The sequence below is a fragment of the Python bivittatus genome, unplaced genomic scaffold, assembly GCF_059951505.1.
Source record: "Python bivittatus isolate LINGU-HERP-01145 unplaced genomic scaffold, Pbiv_v1 ctg000280_np1212, whole genome shotgun sequence".
NCBI lineage: Eukaryota > Metazoa > Chordata > Lepidosauria > Squamata > Pythonidae > Python > Python bivittatus.
Window position 1 is genome coordinate 2,038,271 of NW_028277066.1, and position 19,278 is coordinate 2,057,548.

General features: G+C 44.6%; 1 protein-coding gene across 3 annotated transcripts in view; it reads left to right on the forward strand.

Moving 5' to 3' along the window:
* Positions 1-17,750, forward strand: part of DTX1 (deltex E3 ubiquitin ligase 1) — a 36,892-nt gene extending 19,142 nt beyond the window's left edge. For 2 of the 3 annotated variants that reach the window (XM_088143231.1, XM_088143233.1), the window contains 7 exons: positions 6,976-7,037; positions 8,093-8,254; positions 9,794-9,855; positions 11,761-11,919; positions 12,589-12,750; positions 13,893-13,982; positions 15,808-17,750. In XM_088143231.1, coding sequence (XP_087999357.1) covers positions 6,976-7,037; positions 8,093-8,254; positions 9,794-9,855; positions 11,761-11,919; positions 12,589-12,750; positions 13,893-13,982; positions 15,808-16,032 — 922 coding nt within the window. In that variant the 3' untranslated portion in view covers positions 16,033-17,750. The remainder of the gene's footprint in view (positions 1-6,975; positions 7,038-8,092; positions 8,255-9,793; positions 9,856-11,760; positions 11,920-12,588; positions 12,751-13,892; positions 13,983-15,807) is intronic. The other variant, XM_088143232.1, reaches the window with a different exon arrangement.
* The last annotated feature ends 1,528 nt before the right edge of the window (positions 17,751-19,278 follow it).

Here is a 19,278-nt window from a genome sequence, read left to right on the forward strand (position 1 = left end):
TGTGTGTGATTTTTAAAAAAGAAGATAAAAATTAATCCAAACTAATATAAAGCAAGAAAAAGAAAAGAAAAGAAAGAAATTAGAGAGAAAGCTTAAAGTGCAAGAAAGGGAAAAAAAGTAAAAGAAAAATAGAACAGGAAGAAAAAAGATACAAAGAAGTAGTATTGTACTTAAAACTGCTGTAAAGAAGATAGGAAGTTCTAAGTACAATTATAAATTTACTTCTTACGTCTGGTTATGACATAACTCTCTCCTTTCTATAACCTATCCCGTCTTATCATCAAAATCATACGTTCATTTTCTGTGTGTTTTATGCAAAAAAATCCATGAAGAGTTTCCAGTCAGCCATAAACGTAGAGATGGTCTTTTCTCTGATCAAAGAAGTCAGTTTAGCCATCTCTGCAAGTTCCATCATCTTCACCAACCATTCTTCCATTGTGGGTAATGCAAAATCTTTCCAATCAGGGTTTACATAATCAAGGATGGTTGTATCACGTAGCCAATCAAATTGTGGAAATGCAGCAAGAACCCTAAATAAAAGGGGAATCGAGGGAGCAGCTTCTCTGTTGCTGAAAGAATTCAGATGATGTTCCTTGTGCAATTGTGGCCAAAGTCAGTACGGTTTTACTGCATTTTTCCCCCCTCCAGCGTAAAGTTAATTTCAGCCTCTTTCTTCGTCAGTTTATAAAATGTCTGCTTGAAACTGCGTGCGTTCTGTACTTTTGCGAAGAGTTTGCAAGTTTTTGATCTTATTACACTATATTCCATGTTTGCACTTCGAAGGCATGCCCTTTTGACTTGGGGCTCTTTGTGATGTACGTTTCCTGTGTACTGTTGTGCATTTTGGTAGGCGCATTTTAATGCTGCAGACCGCATCATCACGTTTGGAAAAATGCTCGTTTTGGTACGTACCTGGCAGCCAGTTCAGGACTAAGTTTGGGAAAGTACAGATTGGGTACATTGGAAAAAAAGATGTAGGAAGTCGCCTTGGGCTAGAATGGAGGGAGCTGCCTGTTAATTCTGCTTCGTGTGTGTTTTCTGTGCTGTTTGGCCCGACTTTCCACCTCGTGCATCACTTATTGTCCGCTGTATTTTTTTAAACCTCGTTTTCTCATAGCATAGCTCTCCCAGAGTTGCTCTAGAGTCAGGCGGCACCCCCAAAACCCAAATTAATTAAATAAATAAATAGTATAGCGCCCAACTCTTTTCCCCCCCCCCCAAATTTAAATCCCTTCTGGCCGCGCTTTGCTCCCCGAAGGGCTGCTGACCATCTCGATCTCTAGCGGCCCGCAGCAGGCCAGCCCAGGAAATTTGATCGGGTTTTTTGGGTGGTTGCTGCTGCTGTTCAAATAAAAGTGACCTAGTTCAGCAGACTTGCTTAACCGCACGGAAACGCTACCCGGAGTTCAGCTCTGTGGAGTGAAAACAACTAGTCACGGCTACGCAAAGCCTATTGTTCGTGCCACCTGTAATTAGGGAAATGAGAAGATGCTCCTTGAGCATGTTTAATGGGCTTCTGCGGGTCTGCCGTTTAGCGATGCTCTTTTTCAGAACGATTCCACTGCTTTATCGTTAGGGCTGTTTTTCATTTGGGGAGTATTATTATCTGTGTTGTTGTGGTACGGCTACGGTTCGCGGTAATGCTCCTGCTGTTAATAATCAGTCTGATGACATCTGAGATTAGGGTGTTCAGATTATTTGCCTGCTTGGAAGAATAACGTGGCTGGGTGTTATGAATCAATGTCTAATAATAATAGCGGCGATGATGATGATAATCATCATAATAAGGGATAGAAATAGTAATGGGGTTTGCTCCTAGCTCCAGATCCATAGCCTGCTGAACGATTATCTGATGGAGTAACAGGCCGTCGGGTTTCACAAGCTGCCCAAGAGTAAGAAAAAGAACAATAGCAATAATGATAGTAGCAATAACAATACTAATAAGGACACCAGTAACAACCGCGACAATAGCAACAACAATAATAGGAACAATAACAGCGGTAACGACGTTAGTGACAACAGCGACAATAACAATAGGAACAACAACAGTAACAATAATAGCAATAGCAACAATAATGATAGCAATAGCAATGCCAATAAGGACACCAGAAACAACAGCAACAGTAGCAACAATAATAATAATAGGAATAATAACAATAACGACGTTAGTGACAACAGCGACAACAGGAACCATAACGGTAACAATAATAGCAATAGCAACAATCATGACAATACCCATAACAAGGGCAAGAACAGCAACAATAGCAATAGCAAACCCTAACAACCGGAACAATAATAGCAATAACAATAGCAAACCCTAACAATAGGAATAATCATAGCCACAATAGTAACAATAATGATAGCAATAGCAGCAGTAATAGCAATAGCAGCAATAACAATGATGGCAATGACAGTCGGAGGAGCAATAACAATGACAATGACAGTATTTGGGTTTCCACATCTGGGCCGCGACTGACTGTTCAAAAGGGGTGGAAGGGGGGGCTTGCTTGCCCCCCCGCCTTGTTTCCGCCTCTGTTTCGGTCTGGCCTGTCTGGAGGGGGGAGACGGGACCAGGAAGCGGCTCGTCGGGCCGTCTCTCCACCGCCCGCGGGAGGCCGCGAGAGCAGAGGGGCAGAGCTGGGGGGCTCCTTCCTCCCTCCCGGGACCTCCGGCCCGGCCCGGCCCCGCCTCCCCATTCCCCCCCCCCGTTCCTCCATCGCCAGGGGAGGAGGCCTCGGCTGGCGATGAGCCCAAAGCGCTTGGCGTTGCCACGGCAACCAGGTGACCCAGCTCGGGATTTAGAAGAATCGTTGGAGGCTTCGGGGGCCTCCATCCTCCGCCCCGGCGTGCTGCTGCTTCCTCCAGCCGCTTCTCCTCTTCTCAAGCCGATTTTCCAAGGCTTTTCTGTCTGTCTGTCTATTGTCCTTCCCTCCATCTCTCTCTCTCTCATCTCTCTCATCTCTCTATTATCTGTCATCACAATCTCTCTCTTTTATCTCTCTCCTCTCTCTCTCTCTCTATATATATATATCTTTTGTCTATTATCTATCTACACACACACACAGATATACACATGTACACACACCCATGCACACACCCATACATACCCACAGATACTCACACACACACACACACACCAGATAAGATAGGCAGGTAAGTAACAGAGCATATACAGGTATGTGTATATGTGTTTGTATATTCTTTCTCTTTCTCTCTGTACGCACACACACACACACGTTCATGATCTATCGTTTCTCTCTCTCTTTATCCGTCTGTCCTGTCTCTATCATCCTTTTGTCATTGTCATCAATATATTATTTATTTTTACCTATTCATCTATCAATCACTTGTCTGTTATGTATCTACCTACGTACCTATCATCTATCAATCTTTCTCTCACTTATCTATTATCATCTGTTTATCATCTATCAATTACCCGTTTATCTACCAACCTACCTATCGCTAAGCTAGCCAGCCAGCTAACCATCCATGCAACTCTGTCTGTCTGTCTGTCTATATCCATAGGTGATGGAAGACCTTGTCTTCCAGATGTTTAAATCTCCCATGCTTGTATTCTACTGTCTCTTCCTATGTTGGCTACATTTAATGACGTTTGAGGAACCATGTTGCCTTCTTCCCTCCATCTCTGATGGTTCACACCATCGTCTTCTTCAAACAGATGTTCTACAGATGTTCTACAGGCCTCCCCCTACACACTTTCCAGCGTCTGTCCAAACCTTGGCCATCTCATGACAGCATTGGCAGGTCCTACTGCAAGTGATTTTGTAGCTCTGTTTTGGAGGAACTGAACCTGTTTCAACTGTTTTTTGTCCTGGATAAAGATCGGATCAGCATCTTTGAGTTTGGCAAGTAGGCTGAAGTCACAAGTTCTTTCCTTATGAATCTTTTGGAGCCCTGGCTGAAGTTCATAATAAATGGCACAATGTCTACCCAGATCTCTCCTCCTCTCACACAAAGGAACCCAGAGTTTTCAAGAATCCTTTTCCCCCTTTTATGGCAGAAATGAGAGAGGGGCCACAGCACATATTGACAGCCTTCAGCTCAGAAATGTATCTGTTTCAAGCCTTGTAAACTCTCTTCATCAATGTAAAGCTCCCTAAACAGTATGTAAAGATAAGAAATACCTTTATCCTTGCATTCTGGCTCTTATTCAAAACAAGCATAACATTAAAGGAAAAAAGATGGGGAGAGAAAGGGAAACAATTGCATAAAAATATGATAGACTGCTAAAATAAATAAAGCAAATTCAGTTCACAGTTATGTCCTACAGCACGTTCTATTGTTGAATTAATCATTCATGGGGGATATAAGTTTCTTTTCAGGTTTGGCATACTAGAAACAGCTACTTGCAGTTTTACTCATTAGTAAAAATGAAAGTGATAAAAGGTTTAGAACAAGTTCCTTTTATACCCAGAAAAAGCTAACAGCTTTTTACAGCGTTGATCTCTCACTACGCTTTGCACACACTTCCTTTCGCTGTTGAGTTTTTTGGTTGCTGCGATCGTGAATGTGGGACCAGAATATTCTGGATATTCTTACCTGCAGGATCTGCTATGTCCACGGGCAGGTAAGATGAGGCAAGGAGCATTTGCTTGCAGAGATTAACTTCTGACACTCAAGATGAGTGTCGGGGTCAGCAGGAAGCAGCCAGAGAGGGAAAGGGTGGGTGTGTAAGAGTGCAAACAAGTTAGAGGGGTTGAAGGGTGCCTCAATCCTTTTAGATTCTGAGTTCTGCATTTTATGGGACTTCAATGTCCTGTGTGGGGCTTGAGAAACCTGCCCTACAGGTTACCTTTGGAAGGCCAGGCTGGGGACATCTTTCCCAGGGAAGGGTGGCTAGTTGCCGACCAGTCCTCCTGCTGAGCAGACGAGAACATGCAGACGGGGCATTTTCAAAGCCCAAGAATGATGCCAAAGAAGGAAATTTGGTCCTGGTTGGTGTGGAATGAGAAGAGTTAAGCTGATGTGAAATAGACAAGAATCCTTTTCTGGGTTTTGGGGCCCAGCTGCATCGTCAAAGAAGCTGGTTATATTGATGCTTTTCGAGGGAGCTGGCTTATATCTGTCACTGTGCTCTTAGTGTGACATTGAGCATTTATCAAGTATCTCCAGACCAGATGATGATGATTTATTAAACTTGTATGCCGCCCAACCCTCAATGATTGAGCGGCTCGTGCCAATCCAACAAAGAAATGACAATAAAATCAAGAAAAGATAAAGATAAAAGATGCCACCTGCAACAGACTGGATGGGATGAAGCGAGGGGTCTCACTCTTCCTCGCCAAAGGCCTGAGTGAAGAACCAGATGCTCAAGGGAGGTTGTAACTCCCCCCACCCCTTACACCTGTAGGATAGGAGAGGAAAGGAAAAAGAGAGTAAAAGCAATTGAAATCAAGCAAGCGAAGGTGAGTTGCACTTTCAAGATTTTTTAAAGGAAGTGGAATGAAGAACCGTCAACATCTGGGCCGGATTAGCAGACCAGTTAAGATGTTGGCGTTGCACCCGGAAGATCCCGGGGACTTTGAATGAATCCCCTCCTCTCATCCCAACTGCAGGGTTGTCATTGTGAGAATAAAACTAGGGAAAGACACACCCCCCCACGGTGGGAGTGTCTTTCTTTGAGAAAAGGAAAAAATATACACAGGCAAATAACTAGTCGTAGTTGTCAAAAGCGGTGCCGTCCCAGTGAAGGGAACGTAGTTATTTTTAGTGGCGCTGTTTGGAGGACCATCTGGCGGGTTAAGAGAATTTTGCAGGGGGGTGGGTGGGGGGCCTCTGCAGCCCCCGCCAACAAAGCCCCTGGAGTTGCGACAGAATGTGGTGAGCCACGTGGCCGTACTAGAGAGGAATCAGTCGGTGTTAATCCTGTCTGTGGCGAAGGAACAGTTTACTGATTAATGTTCAACACTGACAACGGTTTCTGTGTTTGTTTATAACCCCGGCAACATCTGCATTTCTCAACCATGTGCAGCTCCCATAATATGCTTGTCTTCTTAAGCCGCTAGCCTGATATAAACATACATGCACACAGGTGTACATGCGCACATATGACACACACTGACACGGACATGTGTGCACACATCTATGCACACACCCACAAATACATACATACAAACACATATATATCTATACACTGACACGTATACATACCCATGTATAACAACATCCACAAGTACATACGTATACACACACGAGGAGGAGAAGAAAGGAGGAGGAGGAGGAGGAGGAGAAGGAAGGAAGGAAGGAAGGAAGGAAGGAAGGAAGGAAGGAAGGAAGGAAGGAAGGGAGGGAGGGAGGGAGGGAGGGAGGGAAGGAGGAGGAGGAGGAGAAGAAGGGAGGGAGGGAGGGAGGGGAGGAGGAGGAGAAGGGAGGGAGGGAGGGAGGAAGGGGAGGAGGAGGAGGAGAAGAAGAGCAGCAGCAGCAGCAGCAGCTGGGACAGGACTTTTAAATTAAATAATACTTTACAAAGAAGAGAATATATGTAGCTCAAGGTTGAAACTGTGGAGTCCTTGATGCTCTCTGAGCTTGATTGTTTTCTTGCAGACGTTTCATTACCCAACGAGGTAACATCTTGTAATGAAACATCTGCAAGAAAACAATCAAGCTCAGAGAACACCAAGGACTCCACTTTACAAAGAATTCCCAGAAAAACGGTATCGTGGGTACTTGGGGCACTGATGATGTTACCTAGCCTGGTAACGAAACTTCTGCAGGAAAACAACCAAATCCAGAGAATGCCGAGAACCCAACAATTCAGCCTGAGCTACAGATATTCTCTGCTATGAGAAAGCAATTTGTCTGGTTAGTTGGTTGGTTGAAAGTCAGGTGGACTAAAGTGCTGGGAGGCTACAAGGGAAGGTTTCAAGGGTACAATAATCCCGCTTTGGGATGTTCCAAAGGCATGTGCTCCTTCAAAGGATTACTGTTCAAAGCTCCTCCATCTTTCTTTTCCAGGGTTCCTGCTCTCCCAGTGAAGAATCTGAATGGAACTGGTCCAGTCCACCCTGCCTTGGCAGGTAAGGGTAACTAATGAGGTGAGCTGCAGATCATGAAAGCTGATGCCTTTTAAATAACATTTTAGTCAGAAAAGGTGCTCCCTTCTGATTTTTATTTATGTTCAGGGAAACCTTGATTTAACAGACCGTTTGGGAGGAAGGCGTGGCTGTTAAATGCAAAGGTCTGTTAAATCCAAACCTATGCAATTACCCTCATTTACATCATTTGCATCATTACAGAACGGCCATTATTCTATCATTTGCCTATGTAAGCCACTGATGTCAATTGATACAAATGATATCAGTTACACAAATTGTCCTGACTGCTTCTGAAACGGGAATCTCTGCTGTTGTCAAATGAAGTGAAAGTGGGCTGGATTTTGGGGGGCAAGTACAGGAAAATCAGTAAGTGAAACATTGTTCTTTGCATCCAATGCAACAGAGTGGAAGTCCAGAGAATCACAATTTTCCTGTAATTATCTTTAAATTACAGTTTAGATTTTGTCCTGGCTCTCGAGGCTACTTACGTTTTTGGAGCACAGTTCCCAGCATGCCTTGGAAAGATGAAGGATGGCCCAAATGACACTCTGAGGAGGTGTTTCTCGACTGTGACAACTTTAAGACATGTGGACTTCAACTCCCAGAATTCCCCAGCCCACATGCTTTAAGTTGTGTGGACTTCAACTCCCAGTATTCCCCAGCCAGCATACTTGAAGATGTGTGGACTTCAACTCCCAGAATTCCCCAGCCAGCATGCTTGAAGATGTGTGGACTTCAACTCCCAGAATTCCCCAGCCAGCATGCTTGAAGATGTGTGGACTTCAACTCCCAGAATTCCCCAGCCAGCATGGGGAATTCTGGGAGTTGAAGTCCAACCCTCTTAAAGTTGCCAAGGTTGAAAAACACTGGTCTAAGGCATTTGGGGAGTATCCAGATAGCCTGCCTTGAAGGGTTAACAGATGGTGGGTCCGAGTGGATAAAAAGTTTTAGCAGCAGCAGATAAAGTGAGCAGATAAACCAACTTTGGCTCTTTTGCTCTTGAGCTTTGTTTGAACCGCTTGCTCTCTCTGTCCTAGGAATGACCGGCATCTTGATGTGCGCAGCGGGTTTGCCTGTCTGTCTCACCAGAGCTCCAAAGCCGATCTTGCACCCCCCGCCTGTCAACAAGAGCGACATGAAGGCCGTGCCGGGCATCACCGGCATTTGTCGTAAAACCAAGAAAAAACATTTGAAGAAGAGTAAGCTGTTCTCCTCCCTGGTCTCTGAGGGATTAATATGTGGGGTCTGATGCTGGGCTCTGGCCTTTGGGCCCTTCTTGGGGTCTGCAGCCATTTTGCATTTCCCATCATGCATGGAGGGATGTTGCATCAAGTACTCTGAGCATTCTGGGAAATTCCAAAAGTCCATAGACCAGTGTTTCTCAACCTTGGCCACTGGAAGATGGGTGGACGTCAACTCCCAGGATCCCCCAGCCAGCCATGCTGGCTGGGGAATCCTGGGAGTTGACGTCCACCCATCTTCCAGTGGCCAAGGTTGAGAAACACTGCCATAGACAATCAACAGTGCACTCTGAGCAGTGAATGGAGGACCAGACTTTTTTAATGGAATAGTTTGGTGTGGGTTGGAATGGGGAGGTGTAAAATGGCTTCCATGGGGACTGGAGCAGTGGACTAACACAGCAGCAGCCACAGTGTCTAAGAAGACAATTTGCATCTGTGTGTGTGTGTGTGTGTGTGTGTGTCTGCATGCACGCCTTTGACTCAGTGTTGATTCCTGGCAACCACCTGGGTAAGCCCCTGCAGTTTTCTTGGCAAGATTTCAGAAGGGGTTTGCCCTGGCCTTCTTCTTCCTAGGACTGAGACAGAAGGACTGGCCCAAGGCCACCCAGCTGGCTTTGTGCCCAAGGCAGGACTAGAGCTCACGATCTCCTGGTTTCTAGCCTGCTGCCTGAACCACGACACCAGATTGGCTCTCTTGCATCATTGTGAGCATCTGTGACTATCCTACCCTCAGAGGGACAAGGAAAAACTGGAGAGGATTCAGAAGAGATCTTGAGGAGGTCAAGAGGCCTGGAAACCAAGAGGAACAATTCAAGGAACCGGGCATTTTTTGCCTGCAAAAGAGAAAACTGGAGATAAAATAGTAGAGTGCCAGTGTCTAAAATGTGCAAGGGAGGCCAACTCTGTTGGGCAAGGACTAGCAGGTTGAAGAGGATGGAAGTGCAAGCTGAAGATTAGAAGGAATTTTCCGAGAGTAAGAACTCTGCATCAGCGTAACAGAGTCTAGGACAATGTCAGAGTTTTCCTTGCTGGAGGTTTTCAAACCAAGACTGGATGTCTGCCTGTCAGAAATGGTTGAGTGGATTCCTGCAGGGGTTGGACTAGATGCTCTCTGTGATCCCTTTTGACTCATCCATTCTACGATGCTCGGAAGGGTGTGTCTTTCTTATCCCAGAAATATTATAAAGGAAAAAAAGAGATAGGTGTGCAGAGATAGCCTTGACACAGGTATGCAAGTGTTGATGGAAGAATCATTAGACAATCATTCAGTCTTGGGACAGGATGGAGTGTGAGAAGAAGACTCAAAATAACCCCACATTGATTCTTTTTGGAATAAGAGGGGGCAGAGGGAAAATTTGGCAGGCATTCAAATTTCTGTTATTATACCCTACAGCAATAAAGTAGCATTTCTGTGAACCTAGCACTGTCTGTTTCCTAACTTGGCCTACCTCAAAGGGCTGACAATGCCCCTTTATAGCACTCTTCTCTTCCCTCCAGGCAGAAACCCTGAGGATGTGGTGCGACGTTATATCCAGAAGGTGAAGAACCCCCCTGATGAGGTGAGTTCCACTTTCTGACCCACTGGTGTGGTGAAAGGTTTAAAATGTCCAGGACGTGAGGCCCTCCCAGGCATGAGTGAATTGCCCACTCCGTCTCAACCTAGTCTACTTTGCAGAGCTGTTGTGGCGAGAAAAGGGGAGAGATCCTGGAGTCTCAAGGGCCTTGAATGAGGAGGTGGGAAAGATGAAATAAGGATCAAAAATAGAAGCAAATGCCTTGAAGCCAAGAGCTGCTAGATGTGAGGTCTTGGGGGTCTAATTTTCAGCAACAGGAAAGCGCCCATATTTGCACTAAGGTGATGAAATGTTATGAAATGTTATGAAATGTTATGAAATAGTTTGAGATACATTTCAGTGGAGTCCCTGGTGCTCTCTGAGCTTGGCTGCTTGCACACGTTTCGTTACCCAACTAGGTAACTTCATCAGTGTGACCCCACACTCCCTTGCACTGATGATGTTACTTAGTTGGGTAATGAAATGTCTGCAAGCCAGCAACCAAGCTCAGAGAGCACCAAGGACTCCACAGTTCAACCCTGAGCTACCAATCTTCTCTTCTGTTGGATACATTTCAGCATCCCATGTATTACTGAACATGTATTTCATTTGAGCATTTTCAAACAATAAAGTCCGCTGGTTAAGAGGTTGGACTGGCACCTGGGAAACCCAAATTCAGGTCCACCCTCAGCCACCCCTTTCTCAAACCCACCCCCCTCACAGGGTTGTTGTTGGGGGAGTTAACCTAGCAGAGACCCTCATCTGAGCCACCTGGAGTTCTCAAGAGGCAAATGCCACCAGGAAATCATAGGGTTGTGCAAATCTTTTTGGCAGCGTTGTGCAATGTGGTCCATGTGCCCCTCCAAACCTGATTTTCAGGCCTCCAAAGGGATGCTCCGCTGCCTTTTCCCGATTCTCTGAGCACAGACCCAGAGAAGTTGGCCACGATGGCTGCCAAGGTGACTTTAACAGATGCAGCTGCTTCGATGCTCTGAGTGAGAGCTTGGGAGGCACGCTTGGCCCAATCCTAATAAATAAAACAATACCTTGCTTTGATAGAGGCATCAACCAGCCTGTTCTTCACAAGCAACCCCTAAGGCCCTTTTGTATCCATCAGCCCTTAGGAGCAGAGGATGATCAAAGATGCCGGATTCCCAGGGATGTTCTTGAATTAGTTTTGATGCCAGGAATTTGGGATTAGAGAGCAGATTCTTGAGGACTGAGATAGGAACCTTCTAATCCTCCTTATTAATGAGTTCACAAAGGTGGGGTGCTTTTGAAGCTTTAGAATCCCTTTTTCCTGGACTGACTGCATGATGCTTTAAAAAGCTTTGATAAGCCAGTAACAACCTCTCCCATCCAAAGGTGGCTTGGATCTACAGGTAGTCCTCAATTTATGACCGCAATTGGGACCAGAACTTCCGTTGCTAAGCAATGCGGTCGTTAAGTGCTGTGCCTGATTTTACGACCTTTTTTGCTGTGGTTGTTAAGTGAATCTGGCTTCCCCCATTGACTTTGCTTGTCAGAAGCTCCCTGGGAAGGTTGCAAATGGTGATCACATGACCACAGGATGCTGCAACCATCGTAAATACATCCCGGTTGCCAAGGGCCCAAATTTTGATCACGTAACCACGGGGATGCTGCAATGGTCGTAAGTGTGAGGACCGGTCGTAAGTCACTTTTTTCAGCACTGTCATAACTTCGAACAGTTGTTAAATGAATGGTCATAAGTCAAGGACTACCTGTAAAGATATTTTTTCTTCTGGCTCATCCTTGGCACTCACTCTCCCAGCAACGATCTCTCTTTTTAATTTATTCACAGTGTTTTGCTGCTTCCCGGAACACAACCCCCCCCCCCCGCTCCCTCCTTGTAGTTATTGCTCACAGCCCATACTTGTCTCTCACCAACAGGACTGCACCATTTGCATGGAGAGATTGGTGTCTTCCTCGGGTTACGAGGGCATCCTCAGGCACAAGGGTGCCAAGCCGGAGCTGGTAGGGAAGCTGGGGAAATGCGGGCACATGTACCACCTCCTCTGTCTAGTTGCCATGTACAACAATGGGAATAAGGTGAGCCTGGATCCAAGTGGGCAGGTGGGGGAATCTGGGGAACATGATCGCTTTGGGGGTGAGAGCCTAGATTCCCCCCCCCCCAGTGAAAAACACAGTTGAGCCCAAGATGTTTTATAATGAAAACAACTCGGGAAAAAAAAAGAAAAAGAAAAATACAAAGAAATATATAAAGAAATGACTTCTCCCTATATCACAACAAATATAAACAATTTTAGTAACTTTTCACCTTTCTTAAAATACAACATAAGATCTCTTCTTCCCATAACCCATCTCTTATCTATAAACAAATCCTTAAAGCCTCATCCTTTCAGTCCTGATCAGCAAAAGTCCCTTAATTTTCTTTTTCTTTGCGGTGTGCTTACTTTTTCTTTCTTTTCTATTTTTCTTTCTATTTTTTTCTTTTCCTTTTCTGCACTTTCTATTTTTTCTTTTTTCTTTTCTTTTTTTTTAGTTTGTATTAGTTTGTATTTTTTTAATCGTAATTTTTAATAAAATTACTATAAAAAAACAACTTGGGAGTTGGGCGGCCAATGCATTTAAACAAACAAACAAATGAATACATAAATGAAAAACAGCAGCCAATGAATTCATTGCCATTTCGTAAGCCCCACCAAGACTGCTGTCCTATATCTCCTCCCCACCTCCTTGCTGTCTTCTGCCTCTCAGGATGGGAGCCTCCAATGCCCCACTTGCAAGGCCATCTATGGGGAGAAGACGGGGACTCAGCCCCCTGGAAAGATGGAATTCCACATTATCCCACATTCTCTTCCTGGCTATCCAGATTGCAAAACCATCCGCATTGTGTACAACATTCCTGCGGGGATCCAGGTGAGAAAGAGAGAGTGATAGGCTGGCCTCACTCACCTTGCTTAAAGCTGGGGGAGGGTAACACCATGGGGATGTTCCCATAACCTGCTGTCAGCCCTTCAGGTAGACCAGACTGGGAAACCAAAGTTATGAATGCTACTACTTTTATTATAAGGTTATAGTAACAGAATCTTATAAGTCTGAATACAGTTTCCCCCTCCCTCCCTTTATCTTCATGAGAACTAAGGAGGGTCTTGTCTGGGAGGTTTCTCAGATTACCGTTCTGCACTGGACTCAGATTTCTCTTAACTGACCATTGTCTTGGCTGCGGATCTTCCTTCTGTTCCTCAAGGTTACTTTTGCAGCCCATTATATCTGCTTTGCTCAAAGCTATAAAGCAAATGGTGGTTTGACATGATGGCTTGGTTCATCCCACATACTAACAGGGGTTCCCCCAGTCTGCTGAAGCACAGAAAACTGAACCTCACTTTAGCCCTAAACTGTTTTGTTCATGAATGCAGCAAGATACGGAAGTCAGAGTTGGTTTGCAAAGTCATAATGAACATTTTGGTTAGGCATTCATTCAGTTTGTTTCTTGCATGTTTCTTTGGCGAGTCCATCTTGTACACAAAACATAGAATATAGGGGTTTTTTTAAAAAAAAAATGAAATTAATACCAAATGCTACAAGGAAATCCTTCACTCCAGAGAAGACTTCAGAGCTCTTGCAAAACCATTCCACATCTCCTTGGAAGAAGAAATCATTCTGGGGAGATGGGTTGGGCAATGTATCCTTCTTCCACAATACAGGTAGTCCTTGTTTAGTGACTGCCTCATTTAGTGACTGTTTGCTGTTACAACAGTGATGAATAAATAGCTTTGTGACCAATTGTTGCATGGATGACCTTCGGAGGTCTGTAAAGCAAAAGAAAGCTGAAGTCAGATCATAAGCACCATTGTGGTTTCACTTAGTGACTGCTTCGCTTCACAACCGATCCCAGTTGTGGTCACTAAACAAGGACTCCCAGTAATGGGAAAAGGTGCATTTATCCCAATTTTCCCCTCTGCAAAAATGAAGCACAGTGACCCTGCTGCTATTCTCCCTTCCATAACACAGATGCATGTTTCCTTGCCTCATCCAACTCTGGTCTCTTGCTTAACCAGGGCGCAGAGCATCCAAACCCTGGGAAGAAGTTCACCGCACGAGGTTTTCCCCGTCACTGTTACCTTCCGGACAACGAGAAAGGCAGAAAGGTAAATGCTTGCTTTCTCCATCCTTCGACCTATAGTGGGTTCCAGGCCAGTTTCAAGTTTCCTCTACTTGATATCATTCTGGATTTCTGAGATGTTACTACCTATTTTCAAATATCTCTGAGCTCATCAGGACTAGGGACTTGCCCTTTTAAAAAAAGAAAAAAGCAACTGCTAAAGTCATCTGGATATATAACGAAGATTCTACATGCAGATGTCTGATTTTGGAAATGTAGAATGTAAATGCACTCATCGTCTGTGTCAGGGTGGGCCAGAATAAAAAAAGTCTGTTCTTAGTAAAGGTATCTCCCTCCCTCCCTCCCTCCCTCCCCCTTCTGTCAGCCCAAAAGGTAGGCCAGAGTAAGAAACCAACGCTATATAGGTCAGGACTTCTTTTATTACATAAATTATAGTAAGAGAATCTTGCATCTCTGAGTGTGCTCCCCCTCCCACACTTTATTTTTATGTGAACTAAGGAGGGACTTGTCTGAGATGTTTTTTCATGTTACTTTCTTGGCCTGGACTCAAGCTTCTCTTATCTGACCATTGCCTTAGTAGTGTCTCTTCCTCCTGTCCTTCAAGGCCATTTGCTATTCCCTCTGCTCTTTCTTCCTTCCTTCCTTCCTTCCTTCCTTCCTTCCTTCCTTCCTTCCTTCCTTCCTTCCTTCCTTCCTTCCTTTCTTTCTTTCTTTCTTTCTTTCTTTCTTTCTTTCTTTCTTTCTTTCTTTCTTTCTTTCTTTCTTTCTCCTCTTCCTCTTCCTTCCTAAGTTATTTTGCTGACTTAGACAGAAAACCTAACTGGCAGGCAGTTCTAGAGTGTGGAATCCCAACAACTAAACTGCATATTATTGTAAACTTTGGGGGGTAGGGAAATTAGAATTAAAAAATATATATTATACATACTGGCCAAACATACTGAAGCTGTATGTAGATTACATTCAAAGATGGTTTGATGGAATTGTCAGATTGATTGGACATATAAAATTGGGTGAGGCAACTTTGAATCTATTGAACAAATTACTAGAGTTTTTTTCCACACAGATGCAAAAATTGATCCAATTGAATCTTCAAATCCAATCTGGTGACTTGAATGGATGAAATCAGTTGCAAATTCAAATTGAGCCAGCCATCTGAATTTGAATCTGCACACACAGACTAAATTTTGAGTTTTTTCCCCCCTGCCTTCCTATTTATTCCCCACCTTTCTGTTCATAAAATAAAGTGCCTGACAGCAAACTTTCCAAAAATTACAGAAAAGAGCTTTGAGAGAAAAAGCTAAAAGCAAGATAAAAACCCATTAAATACACAAATAATTTATAAACACTTCTCAAGGGTTAATGTTTTATGGTTGCATGCTGTGATTTTCATTTTAAAAATCAACTGCTTATGGGAAATGACATTCCAGATCCAGCTAGGAAAATCATGATAGTGGTGGTGGTGGTGATGATGATGATGATGATGAAGATGATGAAGGAAGTTAACCCTTTATTGCCAAAACTTCTCCCGTCTCATCAATCGCATATTGTTAAGCTTCCATTGGATTCAGTGGGAAAATACCCCTTCATCCAGTTGGGAAAGCCCATAGGGTCGGGTCAAGATAGCTAGAAAGATTTTTAAAGACTCAAAAGTATGCCAAGGTCTCAAACTTTGGAACTGGAATAAAAGAAGGGTGCTTTTTTTTTTTTTTTTTTTTAAAATCACTTTGCTTCAAGTGGAACATTCTTAAGCAGTCATCTTCCACTTGCCCTTCATGATATCATTGCTTCTGTTTTAGATGGTATGACTTCTTTGTTGGATCGTTTTTAAATACTTCCTTCTTCTCACCCAGATTTTGAAACTCCTCATTGTGGCCTGGGAACGTCGGCTCATCTTCACCATTGGGACCTCTAACACGACAGGTGAATCAGACACTGTGGTGTGGAACGAGATCCATCACAAGACAGAATTTGGGTCCAACCTCACCGGCCACGGGTATCCTGACCCAAACTATCTGGACAATGTCCTGGCTGAACTGATGGCTCAGGGGGTCTTGGAAGCCAACCTGAAGGATTGAGAAGATGTTTTTGGCCTCCACCCACCCAACGTTCCTCCTGCCTCCACTTCGTCATGTGCAGCGCAAACACTGCCTGTTTCTTCTCCATCTGTCTGTCCGTGTCTGTGTTTGCTGATTGGTGAGGCAACAGTGTTTGGGATGGTCCCTTCCATCTTCCCGCGTTGCTTTGACTAGCTTGACTTCTGACCAATCCATGAAGGATCCATAGCAGGATTCTTCTCTACATGATTTCTGGGTTCCTCCCAGAGAAACAGCCAGAAGCTTTGCGAGTGAGCAATCAATGGAAACCTTCTGCTCTTCTGTTCTTCTTCTACATATGTGTATAATTCTTGGCCATTCCCATGGGTGCAAGGGTCACTTCTCCAAACCATCCATCTTCAACTACCCAAATCTCACACACAGGTTGTTCTGCCTCCTTTTTTCTCTGCTCCTCATTTGTTCTGGGGTGCCTTGTGGCTCTGTCCAGATCAATGTTTCTCAACCTTGGGAACTTGAAGATACTTGAAGGGCTGGCTGGGGAATTCTGGGAGCTGAAGTCCACACATCTTCGAGCTGCCAAGATTGAGAAACACTGGTCCAGAGAACCAGGAAAGAAATCCAAATTGGGGAGCTAAGGAAGGCTGACATTGTGGCTTAACAGCGGGCAGAGTATTGTCAACCGGCTTTGCCATTTGCCTTCCATGCAAATAAAAGGAAGGTTGCTCATCCCAGTCTTTCTGCCCCCCTCCCCCAGCCTTGGAGGTATTCCCTTCACCAATGAAATGCAAAGTCTGTCCCCTAGTTGGTGATGTTTTTCTTTAAAAAGATATTGCAAAATGGGGGAGGTTTTTCTCATTGGAGCCGCAGCAGGGTGAAGATTGGAAAGTCCACAAGAACCTCTCCCTCCCCATTATCCACATAGGTTCCCCTGGTCAGCTGTTTGTTTAACACACACACACGTATTGCAGGATAAACTGGGTACTTGCTCCATTATATTCCACCCACAACAGTTAGATAGACAGGCCTTTCTGTCTGTCGGTCTTACATCTTCTTCCTGCCACCTCCCAATACACAGAAATACACAATTTGGGCCATGTCCTGGACCATTTTGGTGGTGATGGGAGAGAGCAACTCCTTTCTTCCTGCTGCCTCAAATGTCTGCATCTATTTCCCTATTCCACTTTTTTGGGGGGGGTCTGTCATTGACCCTGGAGAAATTCCATATTCTGAAGCAAAGGAGAACGATTGTTCTCCCTGATGGTTTTTAGGGCCTTGAAAGCACAGTATCAGTCCATCAGGAGGTCTTGCCATGGATGGGGCTGGGGACAAGTGCCCTCCTTACTTCCCCCACCCTTACTGCTACCGATGAGATGCCACCCCCTGTCTCCCCTTGTTTGACATGAATGCGGCAATTCCCAATGCCTCTTGGGGTTCTCCTAGGTGGAAAGATGAAAAGAAGGCAATGTCTGTTTCTGGTTTGTTGCAAATAATACAACAGCCTGGATATGTCCTGGAGGTGAGGTGAAGACACCCCTTCTGGGCCAGCGCTGGTGAACTTTCTCTCCCCCACAATCTTATGTAGCATGTTCAATTTTATCCAGATATGAGTGCAAGACTGGGACAAGTTGCCAAAGATGATGGAAATAACTTAAAGGAGAAAATGTAACTTCTATACACAGCTTTGGTCCATATCAAGCAGATGCAATAACAACAATAATAATAATAAAAACGGGACGAAACAGAGCAAAATGTTATTGGCAGTGGTGTCACCAGGGCAGGAGTGGTCAACAAATTCTTGGGCTTTCCTGATTTTGAAATGTGAAAAGAAATCTATGCACGATCATCCAAAGCAGGAATAGACAGACTGGGATCTTACTGGCTGGGAAGACTTAAAAGTTGTTATCTTCATGCCCCTGACTCAGCGAGGGAGGGTGGTAGCTCTCCAGCTGGCATTTCTTCCTGTTTTTCAACTCCTTCTACTTCTATCTGCCCCTCCCCCCCCGAAAAAAATCTGTTAAAGAAGGAAATGTTAATCCTGCAAGGTAATCCAGACAAGTAGAACCAGGAGTACTAGCAAGGTTACTTTAACAGCATCTTGCAAGACTGAAAGCATTTCTCCCCTCCTCTCCTTTTACTCTCTGGAAAACTAGGGAGGGTCCCTTCTGAAATGCTTCCCACACACCGCCTCCTTCTGTGGGCTGAGCCATCTTTTACACACTGGTTGTCCAGTCTGCAGCTCTTCCTCCTGTCTCCCAAGGTCATTCCCACAGCCCATTACAGGAGGGAACCGCAGAAATGCCTTTGGGTCAAAATATTGGCCAGCTTTCTTGTGGGAAGCCAGGAAAACTGTACCCCACTTTGAAGCTGACCAAGGTTAGTGCAATTTCTCCTCTTCCAACCTCCCTCCTGCTCTCTTGTATCTGGAGTGAGGATTCCACCTGCCCAAATTGCCTTGTTTGGCAGTGTGTCTGCTTCCCTACCTTTTCCTCCCCCCACCCCCCACCCCTTTCTCATCCTGCTGTTGTGCAGTGTGATCTGGGCAGAGGAGAGTGCCTCTGAGGGTGTGCAAAGTACCTTTGTTGTATCCGTGCGCAACATGCACAGCCTCACTCAGCAGGTGGCCATGGATTGGAAGGCAAAGTCAAAAAGACCTTCTGGGAAAAGGGGTTCATCCATTGTTCTGTTTTCCAAACTAAACATCTTGATAATTTAGCTGGCATTGCTTAAGCAGAAAGGACAGGAGTGAAAAATATCTCTCATCCTGTTTCTGCAACTGCCTGTCCTTTTTTCTCAGCAGAAACAGGATGATGGCAACATTTCTTCAAGTTTGGCTGGGACATGTCTCCCCGACATTGTTCTCTATGTAAGCACTTGTTAATTTTCTCCCTCAACGGAAGGGGGTAAGAAAGCCTTCCAACTAGCAAAGCACTACAGGGCAGGATTTGGGGGCATTAAGGCAGGAGATCCCCCCCCCCAAATGAATACAAACAATTGAATGCATATTGCTATTTAAAAGAGAGCATTTGAAGACCATTAATTACCAGCTGAATGCCCACATCCAACTCTCTCATATGCAGAAATAACATGTGCTCAGCTACATAGGTGTTTGGAGACACAGATTTAGCCATATGATGAATTTGAACAAACCTAGCCATTTGGATTATTTATTTTCCTTGAGCATGAAAAAAATCTTGGATTCACCTTGATGAGACATTGAAGATCTCCATGCCAGTCACAGATTTTGGGCCACAAAGTAAGGATGCATTG